This window comes from Mustelus asterias, chromosome 16, assembly GCF_964213995.1.
Source record: "Mustelus asterias chromosome 16, sMusAst1.hap1.1, whole genome shotgun sequence".
Lineage (NCBI taxonomy): Eukaryota > Metazoa > Chordata > Chondrichthyes > Carcharhiniformes > Triakidae > Mustelus > Mustelus asterias.
This window is the reverse complement of record NC_135816.1, coordinates 62662689-62679701: the sequence shown is the minus strand read 5'-3', so window position 1 is coordinate 62679701 and position 17013 is coordinate 62662689. Positions and strand designations below refer to the sequence as shown.

General features: G+C 44.1%; 1 protein-coding gene across 2 annotated transcripts in view; it reads right to left on the bottom strand.

The window, feature by feature from the left end:
- dbn1 (drebrin 1) overlaps nt 1-17013 on the bottom strand; it is a 197441-nt gene that overhangs the window by 37730 nt on the left and 142698 nt on the right. For both annotated transcript variants that reach the window (XM_078231629.1, XM_078231630.1), the window contains exons 3-7: nt 15083-15195; nt 12362-12436; nt 9589-9738; nt 7445-7522; nt 1875-2026 (exon numbers count right to left, since the gene is read on the bottom strand). In XM_078231629.1, coding sequence (XP_078087755.1) covers nt 1875-2026; nt 7445-7522; nt 9589-9738; nt 12362-12436; nt 15083-15195 — 568 coding nt within the window. The remainder of the gene's footprint in view (nt 1-1874; nt 2027-7444; nt 7523-9588; nt 9739-12361; nt 12437-15082; nt 15196-17013) is intronic.

Sequence of the window (17013 nt, the reverse complement as noted above, 5' to 3'; positions counted from 1 at the left end):
TGTGTCCTCAGACTTTTGTATCTTTTTCCAGACAGAAGAAGGTGGAAGAGAGTGTTTCTGGGGTGCGTAAGGTCCTTAATTATGCTGGCTGCTTTTCTGAGGCACCAGGAATGTAGACAGAGTCAATGGATGGGAGGCTGGTTTGCGTGATAGAAAGGAATCCGTTCACGACCTTTTGTAGTTTCTTGCGTTCTTGGACAGAGCAGGAGCCATACCAAACTGTGATACAACCAGAAAGAATGCTTTCTATGGTGCATCTATAAAAATTGGTGAGAGTCGTAGTGGACATGTCAAATTTCCTGAGGCTCCTGAGAAAGTAGAGGCTTTGGTGGGCTTTCTTAACAATAGTGTCAGCATGGAGGGACCAGGACAGGTTGTTGGTGATCTGGACACCTAGAAATCCGAAGCTCTCGACCATTTCCACTTCATCCTCATTGATGTAGACAGGGACATGTTCTCCACTATGCTACCTGAAGTCGATAACTATCTCCTTCATTTTGCTGACATTGAGGTAGAGATTATTGTTGTTGCACTATTTCTCTATCTCTTCTCTGTACTCCATCTCATCATTGTTTGAGATCCGACCCACTACAAAGGTATCATCAGCAAACTTGAAAACCGAGTTGGAGAGGAATTTGGCCACACAGTCATAGGTGTACAAGGAGTATAGTTGGGGACTGAGGACACAGCCTTGTGGGGCACCGGTGTTGAGGATGATCATGGAGGAGGTGTTGTTGCCTATCCTTACCGATTGCGGTCTGTGAATTAGGAAGTCTAGGATCCAATCGCAGAGAGAGGAACCGAGCCCGAGGCCACGGAGTTTGGAGATGAGTTTTGTAGGAATAATGGTGTTGAAGGCTGAGCTGTAATCAATAAATAGAAGTCTGACATAGGTGTCTTTGTTATCCAGGTGTTCCAGGATTGATGGCGTCTGCTGTGGACCTGTTGCAGCGATAGGTGAACTGTAGTGGATTCAGGCAGTCTGGGAAGCCAGAATTGGTCCATGCCATGACTATCTTTTCAAACGTCAGAGCCACCAGGCGATAGTCGTTAAGGCACACTGTCTGGCTTTTCTTTGGTACAGGGGTGATGGTCGTCTTTTTGAAGCAGATAGGGACCTCAGATTGGTGTAACAAGAGATTAAAGATGTCTGTGATATCTTTGGAAAAACTTTCCTTTGAAATCTTCTCCCACACATAGGAGGTGTATGGGCTTTGCTTTACATCACCCATGGTTTGGAGTGACCACCTGAACAATTATTCAATTGAGATCCCACACTGAGCACTCTATCTCTGGCATACCTTGTATGTGCAAATTTAAGCAAAATGTAAAAAGGCTTAAAGGGTACTTCATGTTTGGAAGTACAAATTTGTCCAGATAGATGCCTGGTATCATTCACATAGAGTAACTACCAAAATTATAGGAGTGTAGTGTTTCATCTAGTCAATAAAAAAATGTACTTTTCGAAGTGAAAGTTTTCCAGTCACTGAGCATTTATTTTCGACTTTAGGAAAAAACATTTCTAGCAATTTGTCACTGGATGATGTCACAAACTCACAATGGAAAGACAAGGATCCTAGCACATGTTAAAACAAAATATACCAGCCTGTAATCATGACATGCTGTTATTCTTTGTACTTTTCAAAAACTCTGATTTCTGCAATTCTTACTGAACAAGAGCCTCTGATATCCACCACATTAAATAGAAAATGCCATTTTGAAACTAATTTTACTGTGTGAAAGGGCTTAAACACTGGGAACCGGAAATCTGTGCAACCATTCATCATCTTTCCACAATACTCTGCCCACTAGGCAAATTTCCATTCATCACTGCGCCATCCAGTCACAGCATGCTGCCTAAATATTAAGCATACCTTTCTTCTTCTATCTGTTTCTCTCGTTCTCTGTATCTTTGCTCTCTATTTTCTTGTTCTTTCTTCTCTTGTTCCATTCTCTCTTTCTCAAATTTTTCTCTTTCTTCAATCAATTTCTTACGTTCCTCTTCTTTCCTCAGCTCTTCCTCTCTCTAAAACACAAATCACACATTAGATTGGAATTGACATTGCAGTGGTTTAAGCAAAGAGGGACAATGGTACATGAATGGTGCATGCTTCGATGTACAAAATGGGGCCACTGGATCCTTAGCAAGTGCAGTGCATTTACTAGGTTCAGCTTACTGCTGCTGCTCCCATATTAGCTTTTCAGCTAGACAATCAGAATAAATTGGAGATTTGTCTCTGATCTCCCAGGTACACCAGGAGAAAAAGCTTAGCAGCACTAAAACAGAGGGCAAACATCAATCACAGTAAAGCCACATTTACATTTTCTGTAATCTGTTTGAAAGGCTTAAATGGTATCACTGAAAGATTTCCTTAGTCCAGCGAGATTGGCTGTCATCTTCAAAAGAATAAAAATACTAAAACTAAACAGAGCTCAACAGTGGAAATAATTAAAGCAAATTTTAGTTGATAGGGACAAGGATGATAGACTGAAATTAGAGATATCCCTGATTTCAATAATGTGAAGGGAGGACGAATTACAGTACAAGCAACCTGAGGAGATTCCAATGCTGAGAAAAGGAGAGAGGATATGGTCAGTTTATAAGCACCAATGCACAGGCAGAGAGGGTCGGTAAAATAGAGAGAAATGGCTTGAAAAATTACAGGTATTTCAGTCCGTAGGGAAACTCCGGTTATTTTGCACGTTTACTCGGAAGTGTGGGAGACGGCAAGAAACAGCTGTTCCAGTTTCCCAGTTAATGAATGCCATTCTAACTATTAAATGGGGTGCTAACATTATTCATGGAACCAGACTGCTATACTAATCTGGGGTTCCCAAATAATACCAACATACTTTAGCTCAGGCTTGTCCAATCATTTTGCGTGGGGTCCACATTTCCATACACACACACACACACACACACACACACACACACACACACACACACATACGCACACACACATACACACACACACGCACATACGCACACATACATACACACACACACACACGCACACACATATACACACACACACATACACCCACATGCACACACACACATAAACACACACACACACATGCACACATATACACACACCCATACACACACACACACATAAACACACAGACACACACATACACACACACACGAACACACACACACGCACACATATGCGCACACACACACACACGCATACACACATATAAACACACACACACACATACTCACACACATACACTCACACACATACACACACACACATGCACACACACACATATAAACACACACACATATAAACACACACACACACACACACATGCACACACATACATAAACACACACACACGTACACACGCACACACATATACACACACACGCACACACATATACACGCACGCACATACACACACACACGCGCACACATATACACGCACGCACATACACACGCACACACATACACACACACACACATATAAACACACACACTCACACACACACATACATACACACATACACACACATAAATAAACACACACACACGTGCACACACATATACACACACACACGCACACACATATACACGCACGCACATACACACGCACGCACATACACCCACACACACATAAACACACACACACACATGCACACATATACACACACCCATACACACACACACACATAAACACACAGACACACACATACACACACACACACGAACACACACACGCGCACACATATGCGCACACACACATAAACACACACACACGCATACACACATATAAACACACACACATACTCACACACATACACACACACACATACAAACACACACACACATATAAACACACACACACACACACACGCACACACATATACACGCACGCACACACATATACACGCACGCACATATACACGCACGCACATACACACGCACGCACATACACACGCACGCACATACACACACACATATAAACACACACACTCACACACACACATACATACACACATACACACACATAAATAAACACACACACACGTGCACACACATACACACACACGCACACACATATACACGCACGCACATACACACGCACGCGCATACACACACACATACACACATATAAACACACACTCACACACACATACATACACACACATACATAAACACACACGTACACACGCACACACATATATACACACACACATATACACGCACGCACATACACACGCACGCACATACACGCACACATATAAACACACACACTCACACACACATACACACACATAAACACATGCACACACATATACACACACACATGCACACACATACAAACACACACATGCACACACACTCGCACACACATACACACATATAAACACACACACTCACACACACACATACATACACACATACGCACACATAAACACATACACACATGCACACATATATACACACATGCACACACATATACACACACACGCACACACACACACGAACACACACATACATACACACACACACATGCACACACATACACATGCACACACATACACATGCACACACATACACACACACACACATATACACACACACATACATAAACACACACAAACACACATACACACACATATACACACACACACACATATAAACACACACACTCATATACACACACACATAAACACACACACACACGCACACACATATACACACACACACACGCACACACATATACACACACACAAACACACACACATACACATATAAACACACACACATACATACACACACATACACATATAAACACACACACATACATACACACACATACACACACATACACACACATACACACACACATACATACATACATATACACACACACATACACACATACATATATATACACACACATACACACATATAAACAAACACTCGCGCACACACACACACACACATACATACACACATACATACACACATACACACACACACCCACACATACACCCACACATACATACACACACACACATACACATACAAACACACTCACACACATACACACTAGGTCCTGTGGTCTCCCCGTCCTCCTGGCCCAGCAGCCTCTCTCACTCTTTGGGCACCTTAGCGCCTTCTCTCTCCCTGGGTGCTGCAGCCTCTCTCTCTCCCCCTGGGTGCTGCAGTCTCTCTCTCTCTCCCCTGGGTGCTGCAGTCTCTCTCTCTCCACTGGGTGCTGCAGTCTCTCTCTCTCCCCCTGGGTGCTGCAGCCTCTCTCTCTCCCCCTGGGTGCTGCAGTCTCTCTCTCTCTCTCCCCTGGGTGCTGCACTCTCTCTCCCTCTCCCCTGGGTGCTGCAGTCTCTCTCTCTCCACTGGGTGCTGCAGTCTCTCTCTCTCCCCCTGGGTGCTGCAGCCTCTCTCTCTCCCCCTGGGTGCTGCAGTCTCTCTCTCTCTCTCCCCTGGGTGCTGCACTCTCTCTCTCTCCCTCTCCCCTGGGTGCTGCAGTCTCTCTCTCTCCCCTGGGTGCTGCAGTCTCTCTCTCTCCCCCTGGGTGCTGCAGCCTCTCTCTCTCCCCTGGGTGCTGCAGCCTCTCTCTCTCTCCCCTGGGTGCTGCAGTCTCTCTCTCCCCTGGGTGCTGCAGTCTCTCTCTCCCCTGGGTGCTGCAGTCTCTCTCTCCCCTGGGTGCTGCAGTCTCTCTCTTCCCTGGGTGCTGCAGCCTCTCTCTTCCCCTGGATGCTGCAACCTTCCACAGCACCTTCCCATTCCCCAGGCCCACAGCCTCTCTGTGGACCCTTCAGCCTCTCTCCCAAGAGCAGGTCAGAAGTTAGAAATCCTGCGGCAAGAAACTCATCTCCTGACTCCCCAAAGTCTTCCCACAATCTACAAGGCACAAGTCAGGAATGTGATGGAATACGTTCCATTTTCCTGGATGAGTGCAACTCTAACAACATCAAAGAAGCTTGACACTATTCAGGATGAAGCAGCCTGCTTGATTCACATCCCATCCACAAACGTTAATTCCCTCCACCACTGTGCGCAGTAGCAGCAGTGTGTACCATCTACAAGATGCACTGCAGGAACACACCAAGGCTCCTTAGAGAGCACCTACCAAACTCACAACCACTACCATCTCGAAGGACAAAGACAAATGGGAATACCACCACCTGGAAGTTCTCCTCCAAGCGGCACAACATTCGGACTTGGAAGTATATTGGGTCAAAATCCTGGAACTCTATCAGCGCTGTGGATGTACCTATAGCAGAGGGACTGTGGCGGTTCAAGAAGGAAGCTCACTATCATCTTCTCAAGGGCAATTCTGGATGGGCAATAAAAGCTGGCTTAGCCAGCGATGTCCACACCTCATGAATGAATAAAAGTAACTACTCTCCCCCAGCCCCTAAGCACCTTCTCCCTCTTGGGCACCACAGCCTCTCCTCGTCCCTTATGCCTGCAGCCTCTCTCTCTCTCCCTGGGCCCCGCAGCACCTTCTCTCCCTCAGGTCCCGCAGCCTCTCTCACCTTGGAGTTCGCAACATCTTCTCTCTTCTTCCCCCCCCCCCCAAATCCTCACCCAAACACACTTACTGCCACCACTGATCACTGCTCATCCAATTAGAGACTGTTTCTCTTCCGTATTTGTGGGACAGTAATAGCCTAGGATTGGAAGAGTAACCCCCCCCTGCAGAATCTCCAACTTCACGTGCCAGTCTTACTGGCATTTTGGACAGTACTAACAGTACTGGCTGGGATCAACATAGAGTGGCTTTCGGAGCCACAATCCTGTCCATGGGCTGCATGTTGGACAGCCTGCTTTTAGATGGACTGTTTTTCTTACATAGCAGTAAAGGTCACAGTGATTTGCAATGATCAATTTCTCATCTTCACTATCAAAATGCAACCTAACATTTGCTTTCAATTAGACAGGGAAAAGTAGTACTGCCTCTGATCAGCTACCTAATTGTGATCCACTCCTGTTCTGAAGGAGATTGCTGCCCAAATAAGTTGAAGCAAAGCTCCGCAATCGAAACACAGACTGCTGTACCTACAGATACTAATAGCTAATGTGCTGTGTTATTCCTATTTTTGCTTCAAAACTGTAATTTAAAAAAAATAAACAAAGTAAAACAATTGAGTGTGTGGCTGAACTGATTCAGATGAGATGTAAACGACTGATGCCAAGTCAGGATATTTACAGCAGATTCGGGCAACCCTGATCATTCAGGGCCATCCAGACCAGGTCAGCAAAATTGCTCATTAAAATATTGTTCCCTGCTTGTAGACTTCGAGTGACATTCTACACATTCCTCAGACTAGGAATGTCTTGCTGAAAGATCATTATGTAGGAGTAGTATAATTAAGAATCTGCATTGTTCTTTTCAAAACTGAAATTCTTGCACAGTTGGCAAAGTCTCACGATTTTCAGTTGGTGACAATGAGGAGTTGTACCTTTGCCTGTGCCCAGAACAATTCTCGGTTGATTCGCTTCATTTCAATCGCAGCGTTGGTCTTCTGGTATGTCGTGCCCTGCAACGTGAACATTATCAAAGAAAAACATCAGTTGGTATTGGAAGAAAAAGTTGCTGTGGAGGAACCAGTGAAACTTTTGACGAGTTTCTCTTTGTAATTTACAGCAAAAAAGAATGAACCAGTCAGTCATATCCACCGGCATTTGAAGTGCAGAGGGGAAGTAGAGGATATCTCTGGATCTATAACCTTTGTAGTTAAATTCAAGCAGAATCGTAACAATTTTGTACCTTGAATCAGGTAACCTGAATACTGACACAACTGTGCTGATGTGTGCCTTAAGAGTGAGTAAATGAAACATGAGTGTTAGAGTTCCTGTACCGACTGTTCCAAAATGGAAAAAAACTAATTTTGTCACTCTGGCTGGAATTTTATGTTCCCGCTCCGGAAGCCAGCTGGCAGTTGTGGGGCTGCCTGCCCACCCGGGAAAGAGGTCTTTCCTGATTGAGCGTCTTGTGGCCACGGAGAGTCCCCAGCGGAAAGGGCCAACCCCACTTGAAGCCACTCCCCCCAGCCTCTCGATCACTATCCCTCTCTGCTTGACTGGGCCCGGTGAGTACACCCCACTGACCAGTTTCTGCAGCCTCCATTGCTGGTTTGATCTGGTGATTGCTACAGTGGCACTGCTGGGACTAAACAGCTGCTGGCCCACTGATTAGCTGGCAGCTCTTGAAAATAAGGCATTTTACACCCGCAGGGTAGAAGCCACAAACTCAGGCAACTAATTGCTTGAGCCATGTAAACAGGCGCCATGACTCAAGGACTAGCAGAGATGGGGTTGGCCCTGGTTTTTCAGCAGGTCAATGGGACCACTGCCTCTGCATTATATCCTGGCCTATACTTCCAATTACATCATGATCCCTTGGCTACCTATTCTATATATCTATATAGAATTCTATTTTTTCTATAAGCATCGCCTAAGTTTGCCAGAGTTCAGGACAAATACCAGACTCATCCCCACAACTACTAAATCTTCCAGTACATATCCATTCTCAATTCCTCTAAAAAGTGACCCCCTTAAGCCTTCTTATTCTTACCAATCTCCCAATATCTGTTGGCCACATGCAGCAAAATACAATGTATTCTGCTATTTTACCCTGATGTCCCACTATCTGACTGCTCCATGTTAGTTTAAATATGATGACGGTAGATTTATACATTAATCTGTTTCGTAAAATTGATAACATTTGAGTGAATACCCTCTTTCAATGTTTGCTGTCTTTAACTGCAAAATAGTTGAGAAGGTAATTGCTGTCTTCTTCTCTGGTCATCCACCACTTCCCTTGCTGCTCTCCAGCATCTAGTTATGATCAGACACATTGTGGCCTAAATGTTTAGGCCCCTTGACATCAGGAATGGGGGCACATGAAATTAGTCAGTCTTGGGACACCTTTCCTGGCACCGGCCATTTCCAGGGGACCAGGAGGGCACCTGCCCCCACGATATGGGCATGCAATTTGGTGCATTAACGGCCTTTTCATAGGTAGTTGAGGAGGCCAACTGGCATTTTCCAGTCAGCCTCCAGTTTTCCAATGTGACGGGGGAAGGGGGTGGTGTGGGTGTGCGGTGGGGGCAGGTGGGCACCCAATGGAAGTCTGGGATGTCAGTGCGCCTGGAAGGCCTAGAGGCTTTCCCTACCTCCCTGGATAGGAGTTCAGTCAAAAGACCACCTTTTATAGGAATGCCCCCTTCATCCACCCACAGTGGCTGCTTTTTGTATATTTTTCAATTAAAACTTTGTAAGAAAATAGCTGAGAGGGCACCTTCTTATTGAAGCAAATTCCACCCCCCCCCCCCCCCCCCCACCCCCCCCCTGCCCTCAGTTACTTACTTGTATTGCTGCTGGGTGCTTCAGTTAGAAATCTTTGATTGGCCCACCAGGTTTGAGGGCTGGCCCATCATCTCTAATTGGATAGGAAACCCATTCTCATGAAAATTAAGGGTTCATCCACATGAAAATCTTAACTTTAATTAATTTCTCCCGGGTTGAGTCTCTGACCTGAAAACAATCCCTGCTATTTTTCCTGCCTCTGTGGTGTAAGTTTAGCCCTCTGTCTTCTACTCACCACTGGGGGCAACAACTCATCGTCCTCTTTCAGGTGAAGACGGCGCAAAACCGGGCTCGAAATGTGCATTGTGCCGTTGGTCAGCTTCTGACGAATAGCAGTCGAGTCTACATCCTCAGGGCTGCTGGCATTAACAATAACATTTGCCCCCTGGTTGGAGATAGGAAGAGAGAGAAGGGAAAACGGTGATGAATATTATGTACATTTTTTATGTGGTTATTCAAAGAAAAGGCACTCACCTTGTGTTTTCATAGAAACATAGAAGATAGGAGCAGGAGGAGGCTATTTGGCCCTTCGAACCTGCTCTGCCATTCATCACGATCATGGCTGATCATCCAACTCAATAGCCTAATCCTGCTTTCTCCCCATAACCTTTGATCCCATTCACCTCAAGTGCTACATCTAGCCGCCTCTTGGATACATTCAATGTTTTGGCATTAACTACTTCCTGTGTTAATGAATTCCACAGGCTCACCACTCTTTGGGCGAAGAAATAGCTCCTCATCTCCATCCTAAATGGTCTACCCCAAATCCTCAGACTGTGAAACCTGGTTCTGGACACTCCACCATCGGGAACATCCTCCCTGTCTAGTCCTGTTAGAATTTTATAAGTCGCTATGAGATCTCCCCTCATTTGTCTGACCTCCAGCAAAAACAATCCTAACCTAGTCAATCTCTCCTCATACATCAGTCCCACCATCCCCTGAATCAGCCCTGGAATTCTCTCCTTTTATCCTTCCTTTCCTAAATGTGCTGATTTTTGCTGGGCAATGCTAGCAGCCTGTATATACTTTACCCAAGTAGTCACTCTTCTCATGTAAGTCTTGTCAACCAGTGGGTTGTTTCATACAGAGAGTACTGCAGTAGTGTCCTGACATCAATATTGATGCAGTTTAACAGAGATCACTGCATAACAAATGGAAACTGTCCAACCCAATGTTTTTCATATCATTTGACAGTATCTGCTTTCAACAGCTTTCATTTAATGTTCTCAATTGCAATCATTTTGCCATCATTTGATATCACTTACACTCACAAGCAGTCATTTAGCTGTCATTTTCACACAGAACCATACTTGCAATGTCAAATGATAATTATCAACTGACATAGACTCATTCATTTGCCATCCTAAAATGATCATAATGAAATGTGACTACATATAGCCAATTTTTTTCCACGTCCCAGCTGATTGTACACAGTGTGCGTAGGGTCCCTCACCCACTCCCTCACCCACCCCACCAACCTCTCTATCCCTTCCTCTCTTTCCCATCCCTCACACCACACCCCTTATTCTCCTTCCCAAACCCTGCTTATTCCTTTTCACCATCCTCCATTCCTCCTTTCCCCATCCAGTCATGAATGGATCTCCTGGATTCTGAGACTAATATGAATTAAGAATTGATGGGGGCCGTGTGTGCTCTCAAGCCTTTTGTGTAAAGCAGAACAATTTTTACGTACTAACTGAATTTAATAATTAAGGTCCATGCATTTTTCATTGCAGGTTGCTGAGCTTGTGGGATTTGAGCACATGGGGATAGCTTTGAGCATGCTGGGATAGCAGTGAGTACGCTGGGATAGGTTTGAATGCACTGGGATAGCTTTGAGCATGCTGGGATAGCTTTGAGCATGCTGGGATAGCTTTGAGCATGCTGGGATAGCTTTGAATGCACTGGGATAGCTTTGAGGTGTGGAGATAGCTCTGAGGTGCAGGGATAGTTTTGACGCATTGAGATAGCTTTAAGGTGCAGGATTAGCTTTCAGCATGCTATCAAATTTGATATCAAAATTCATTCCAAGTTAGAACTATTGATGTCAAATTGTAATTGAGAGCATTGAGTATACATGAAAGCCAAAATTATGTTAAAATTTTCAGACAGGCTGGAATCATAGCTGATTCCAAATCCACAGCATCCCCACCAATTCTTCACTAAGCCAATTCCCAGGAGGGGGAGGAACTGAGGAGGGGTCATGCCTGCATGGTATGGTGGGGGAGGATGTCTCTCATTGCTGAAGAGTTGGTGGAGCTCCCTGGATCCACTGGGTCCAACACACCAGGTGTATGGTTGTGAGGATCTGTACTAAAGCCCGTCCAGTGCAGATCCTGGTGGGGAGGTGGGTAAATAGTGGAAGGGAATTGATCTGGACTCCAAACCTGCTAATCAGATGGAAAATAAGTTATCTGAATATTAAGTGGGTTTTCTGTCTGCTCTGGCCAGGAACCCGATCGAGGCTGGCGTTGTGGACTGGGAGCATCAGAACGGGTTCAGTGACCGGCAAGATTTCTTTTCCAGCCAACACTCAATTCTCTGGGCCATCGCTGGGAGCCAGCAGGCCCGGAGAATCCCCCTCCCCATCTTTAAAGACATTTTTATTGGCCAACCAATGCCATATCTGAAGGTTTCCAAGTCTTTGATGATTAAATGGCAGTTTCACTTCAATGGAAAAATTACATCTCGAACATCCAGCCAATGATCAGAACGAATGAGACGCTCTTACATTTAGTGCTTCTGTAATTTCAGTATTGTAGTGCATGCATCTTCTGTCAGACTACAGGGGCCGATTTAGCAATGGGCAGTACGTGAACAGACTTTGGTCTCTTTCAACCCAAACTACAAAAGCAGAACATGTAAAAATGCCCTAGTTGCTGAACTGAATAATTTGTGCAGTATATTTCCACTAATCTGATGTCACTGTCAACGACTGAGTTAAATATGGGACCATTTATTTTCACACAACAAAGGGTGGTCTGAAATACCAGAAGAAGCACACTTACCTGGAAGAAGTCTGCAATTGTGGGCACGTGACTAGCACATGTACATTTCCGATGGTCATCGACATCTTCACCAACCTAAGGAACAAAGGAAAAGAACAAAAACCCCACTAGCGCTATCATTTCACCAGGATTTGTAACTTCATTTGTAGCAGGAGTTTAAAGGGAGTTCATTTCTGAGCTCCTTCTCACACCACATGCACTTCTTCAAGAAATCTGCAGAAGTTCAGGAAACTAAAACAGGGATTGGTTTTGGGAGTGTACGGGGAACATCTCTTCATACCTGGATGGCAGTCTGGAGCTTCAACATCGATTACCTTTGCGATTGTATGGGAACAACAGTTCCTCACCCGGATTTGACTGGCAAAGGGAACAGCTATTTGGAAAAAGAGAATTATTTCTGTGCCCACCAACTAATCAGAGGCAGCCCTTTGCCAGGCTAGCTTCAGACCTTAGTAATGTGCTCATTATTAAAAAGATAAAAAGAGAAAACGCTGGAAAATCTCAGCAGGTTTGGCAGCATCTGTAAGGAGAGAAAAGAGCTGACGTTTCGCGTCCAGACAACCCTTTGTCAAAGCTCATTGTCAAAGGTCATCTGGGCTCAAAACAACAGCTCTTTTCTCTCCTTACAGATGCTGCCAGACCTGCTGAGATTTTCCAGCATTTTCTCTTTTGGTTTCAGATTCTAGCATCTGCAGTAATTTGCTTTTATTAAAAAGATAAATGGACAGAAAGAAACAAGAAATAAATGTTAACAAATGAAATACATTTTAAAAACCAGGAGAAAGGTACACTAATGCTTATTTAACCCCATTTGATTAACCCCAATTTCAGCCTTGCGAGTGTGTAGTAATATTCTCAGTCACAGGGCGTTAGGACAGAGGTTCCTTCTTAAGATTCTCTACATAGTCAGTTTCTACTCTCAAGCATTATTTTGGGGAAGCTTACAAAATAGTATTTCTAAAGATATGATAGTTAGTCATATAGCTACTCTGTCTTACGAGGGAGTTAACGTCATAGGGAGGCCTTAAATTTGAGTCAAGAAAATGGGACAATTAATGAAAGATTTTGTTTTATTAAATGATGAAGTAGGTAAAGAGACAACACTCCATCACTTTAGAACCATTGAGTGTACTATTGACAGGGCTATAATTTACTGCATGAAGGTTGCACTACACACTTTCCCAAAGCAGGGGACACACTGAACACTGCTGCAAAACAGGCAAAAGCTAAATTCGCTGGACGGCAACCTTTAAATTCTAATTTGTTTATGAGTTTATCACACTGGCATCAACAATGCAGATTCTGTTTAAGCATTTTGTTTGCAAGTAATCAATCACTACAGCATGGCAATGGCATTAGAGGAGGTCAGAATCAGTGCCAATGATCTCAGTGCAGAGACTCTGAGCTACGCTGTGGCAGGCCTACACTGAATGAAAACCAGAGCAAGTTAGAGAGCCTTCCTATTCCTTGAGTGAGCTTCAATGTTTGAGGGGAGAAAAACCATGCACTTGACCCTACATGTAGACAAAGAGCACTCATGTCTCCAACAGAGAAGCTAGACAAAATGACTGCAGGGGAAATACTCAGAAAATGTAAAATTGTATAATTCTGTTCAAATATCCAGTTACGTCTCCAACAACCATACTCATCTACTGAATAACTTGCATCTGCATAGCATTCTGAACACAAAAACAATGCTAAATGGTGATTCACAGAGGTATAAGGGAACTAAAGAATTGTACTCCAAGCCAATGATTCAGAGGGGTGTCAAAAGCTTTATGCAAGGAAGCTGGTGAATGAGTGGGTTTTAAGGATATCTTAAAAGAAGTGAGGAGGTGCGGAGAGGGTGTAAGGAAGAGATTTCTAGAACATAGGACCTAAGCAGATGATAGCAAGCTCACCAAAGAAGGGATGGAGGATGTGAAAAGATTTCAAAATAAACCTGGCATAGGAATAGAGATTTCAGAGTTGAGGGTGGTGAGGAGGGGTGAGGGTGGGAGTGGGGGTGGGTGGGGGAGAGTTGGTGGATGATGGCAACATTGAATTGGAAGGGCTTACAGAGGTAGGACAAGAAAGTCACAAAAGTGAGAATTTTAATCTTGATCTAATGGGGAATTGGCAATGCAAGTACAGGGGTGATGGATGAGGAGGATTTGGTTGGGATATGATATGGGTAGTAGAATTTAAATGAGCTAAAGTTTGTGAATGGCAAATGTTGGATGCTGGCCAGAAGAAATCAGCAATCAAGTTTGGAGGTGACACAAGCATGATAGAGAAGGCATCAATTGGATTCAGAAGATAGCGGCATGGTGGCACAGTGGTTAGCACTGCTGCCCCACAGTGCCAGGGACCCGGGTTCAATTCCAAGCTTGGGTAACTGTCTTTGTGGAGTTTGCACATTCTCCCTGTGTCTGCGTGGGTTTCCTCCAGATGCTCCGGTTTCCTCCCACAGTCCAAAGATGTGTGGGTTAGGTTGATTGGCTATGTTAAATTGCCATGTAGTGTCTGGAAGACTAGCAGGGTAAATATGTGGGGCTACGGGACTCGGGGCTGGGTAGGATAGCAGACTCGATGGGCCGAATGGCCTCCTTCTGCACTCTAGGGATTTTATGATAACTTGCAGCCTTTTCTAGTATATCCTTCTGGATTTTAGTGAAGTTGGTATTAATTGTGGAGCTATTGAGGCACTTCAGGCAGACCATGAAAAACATTTTTACCTACCCAATTTATGAGGACATATTTTGGCAGGCCAGAACCAGAGTCCTTGATGCTGCAGAATCCATACATCACACTTTGGTTGTCAAACTTTGTGGCAATTTCCTGCAGACCGCCAGCTGAACAATAAGAAGGAAAGACCTGTCAGTAATATGAAGAGCATATAATAAATGCTGTTTATGTCCAAAAATGCTAAATCACAATGGATTTTCCCAATCACATGTCCCTCCTTGGATTAAAATGCTTGAAACAAGATGCATCAGAAAATAAGTAAAAAATATGCATACATAGTAAATGCACATCTGAGGGATTCAGCTGTCACTTCCCACATTTCTACACAATTGATGGACTGGTCAGGTATAAAGCAAACGTTGCCTTGTATTGTCTGGGCAATTCAATTGCCAGATCATCAAAAATATTTAGGTTGATGAAGGGCTTTGTTTGTAACCAGAAAGCTGGGATGTAAGGCTGAAAATTGTTGACTGATCAGACTTACCCACTTTGGTTGGAAAAAATTTAAATTTTAGTTGGCGGCACGGTGGCACAGTGGTTAGCACTGCTGCCTCACAGCTCCAAGGACCCGGGTTCGATTCCCAGCTTGGGTGACTGTCTATGTGGAGTTTGTACATTCTTCCCGTGTCTGGGTAGGTTTCCTCCGGTTCCCTCCCACAATCCAAAGATGTGTGGGTGAGGTGCATTGGCCATGCTAAATTGCCCCTTCGTGCCTGGGATGCGTATGTTAGAGGAATTAGTGGGGTAAATATGTGGGATTACAGGGATAGGGCCTGGGTGGGATTGTTGTCGGTGCAGACTCGATGGGCTGAATGGCCTCCTTTTGCACTGCAGGGTTTCTGTGATTCTATGAAATGTTCCAGTAAAGACAATGAGGCACAAATGAACCGCCAGCACAAAAACATTCACGAGTCAGGTGAAAAAATAAACCATATCATATAAACAGTATCTCTTTTTCTCAAAAGCAGCATCTCTTTTAATGGCTCTCTAGAAATAAGCCACACCCCTTGTGATCAGGGAGTTTTAACAGAGAGGAGAGGGTTAACAAATATTCTATCTTGCAGTAACAATGTGAATTAGACTTTAATTTATTCATACTGCATCTCCTTTCATTTCACAAGCAGAGCTAAGAACAGAACTGCTGCCTATGCACAAGAGTGGATAATGTCTAACAAGGGAATAATTTTCTTTTTCAAACCCCGAAGAAGGACTAAGAAACTGAAATGGCCCATTGATGCAGTCAAGCAAATATAGATCTTAATGTTTCTAAAATGTGTTTAAAACACAGTGAGGAGAATTTCTAATTTCTCCCTCTGGTGTAATATTTGGTTTCACAAACTATGCCTAGCTGTAAAAACTTCTAGTTTATCCATCATGCTTTGTCTTGAAGCTGGCTTCTCAGTTGACGGTGCCAACCAGCTTAAATAAAACACTTTCACAAAGGAGCTTCACTTGTTCAGCTAGATCAAGCTCAACAGATCAAAGGGGCTCTTTATTTGCAGCCGTTAATTTATAAATGCTAAAACGCATTTCCATATCAATCATACCAGAAATATTAGATCACACATTTAACAATACAAAATCTCGCACAACCAAATATAATAAATGAGGTCACAGGGCAAATTCAACGACTGAGTACACAGGCAAATATTTAAAATGTTTTTAAATAACCTGATGATGGCTATTTGCATTTCAACCAGCTGCATTAATTAGCACTCCACAGACTAAATACAGATCAAAGGGAATGTCTTCAAGATATCCAAGAGACACAGCTGGCTGATGCCATTTTGAACAGAACATCCATTGCCTTCAAAAGCTAAATAGGTCTAACAAGACAAAATCGCCCAGTTTTGTCACAAGGGGCTGTTCTCTCAGCATGTTACAATGATTGTGCAGGGAGGGGTGTAGGGGGGCAGTGGGAGGTT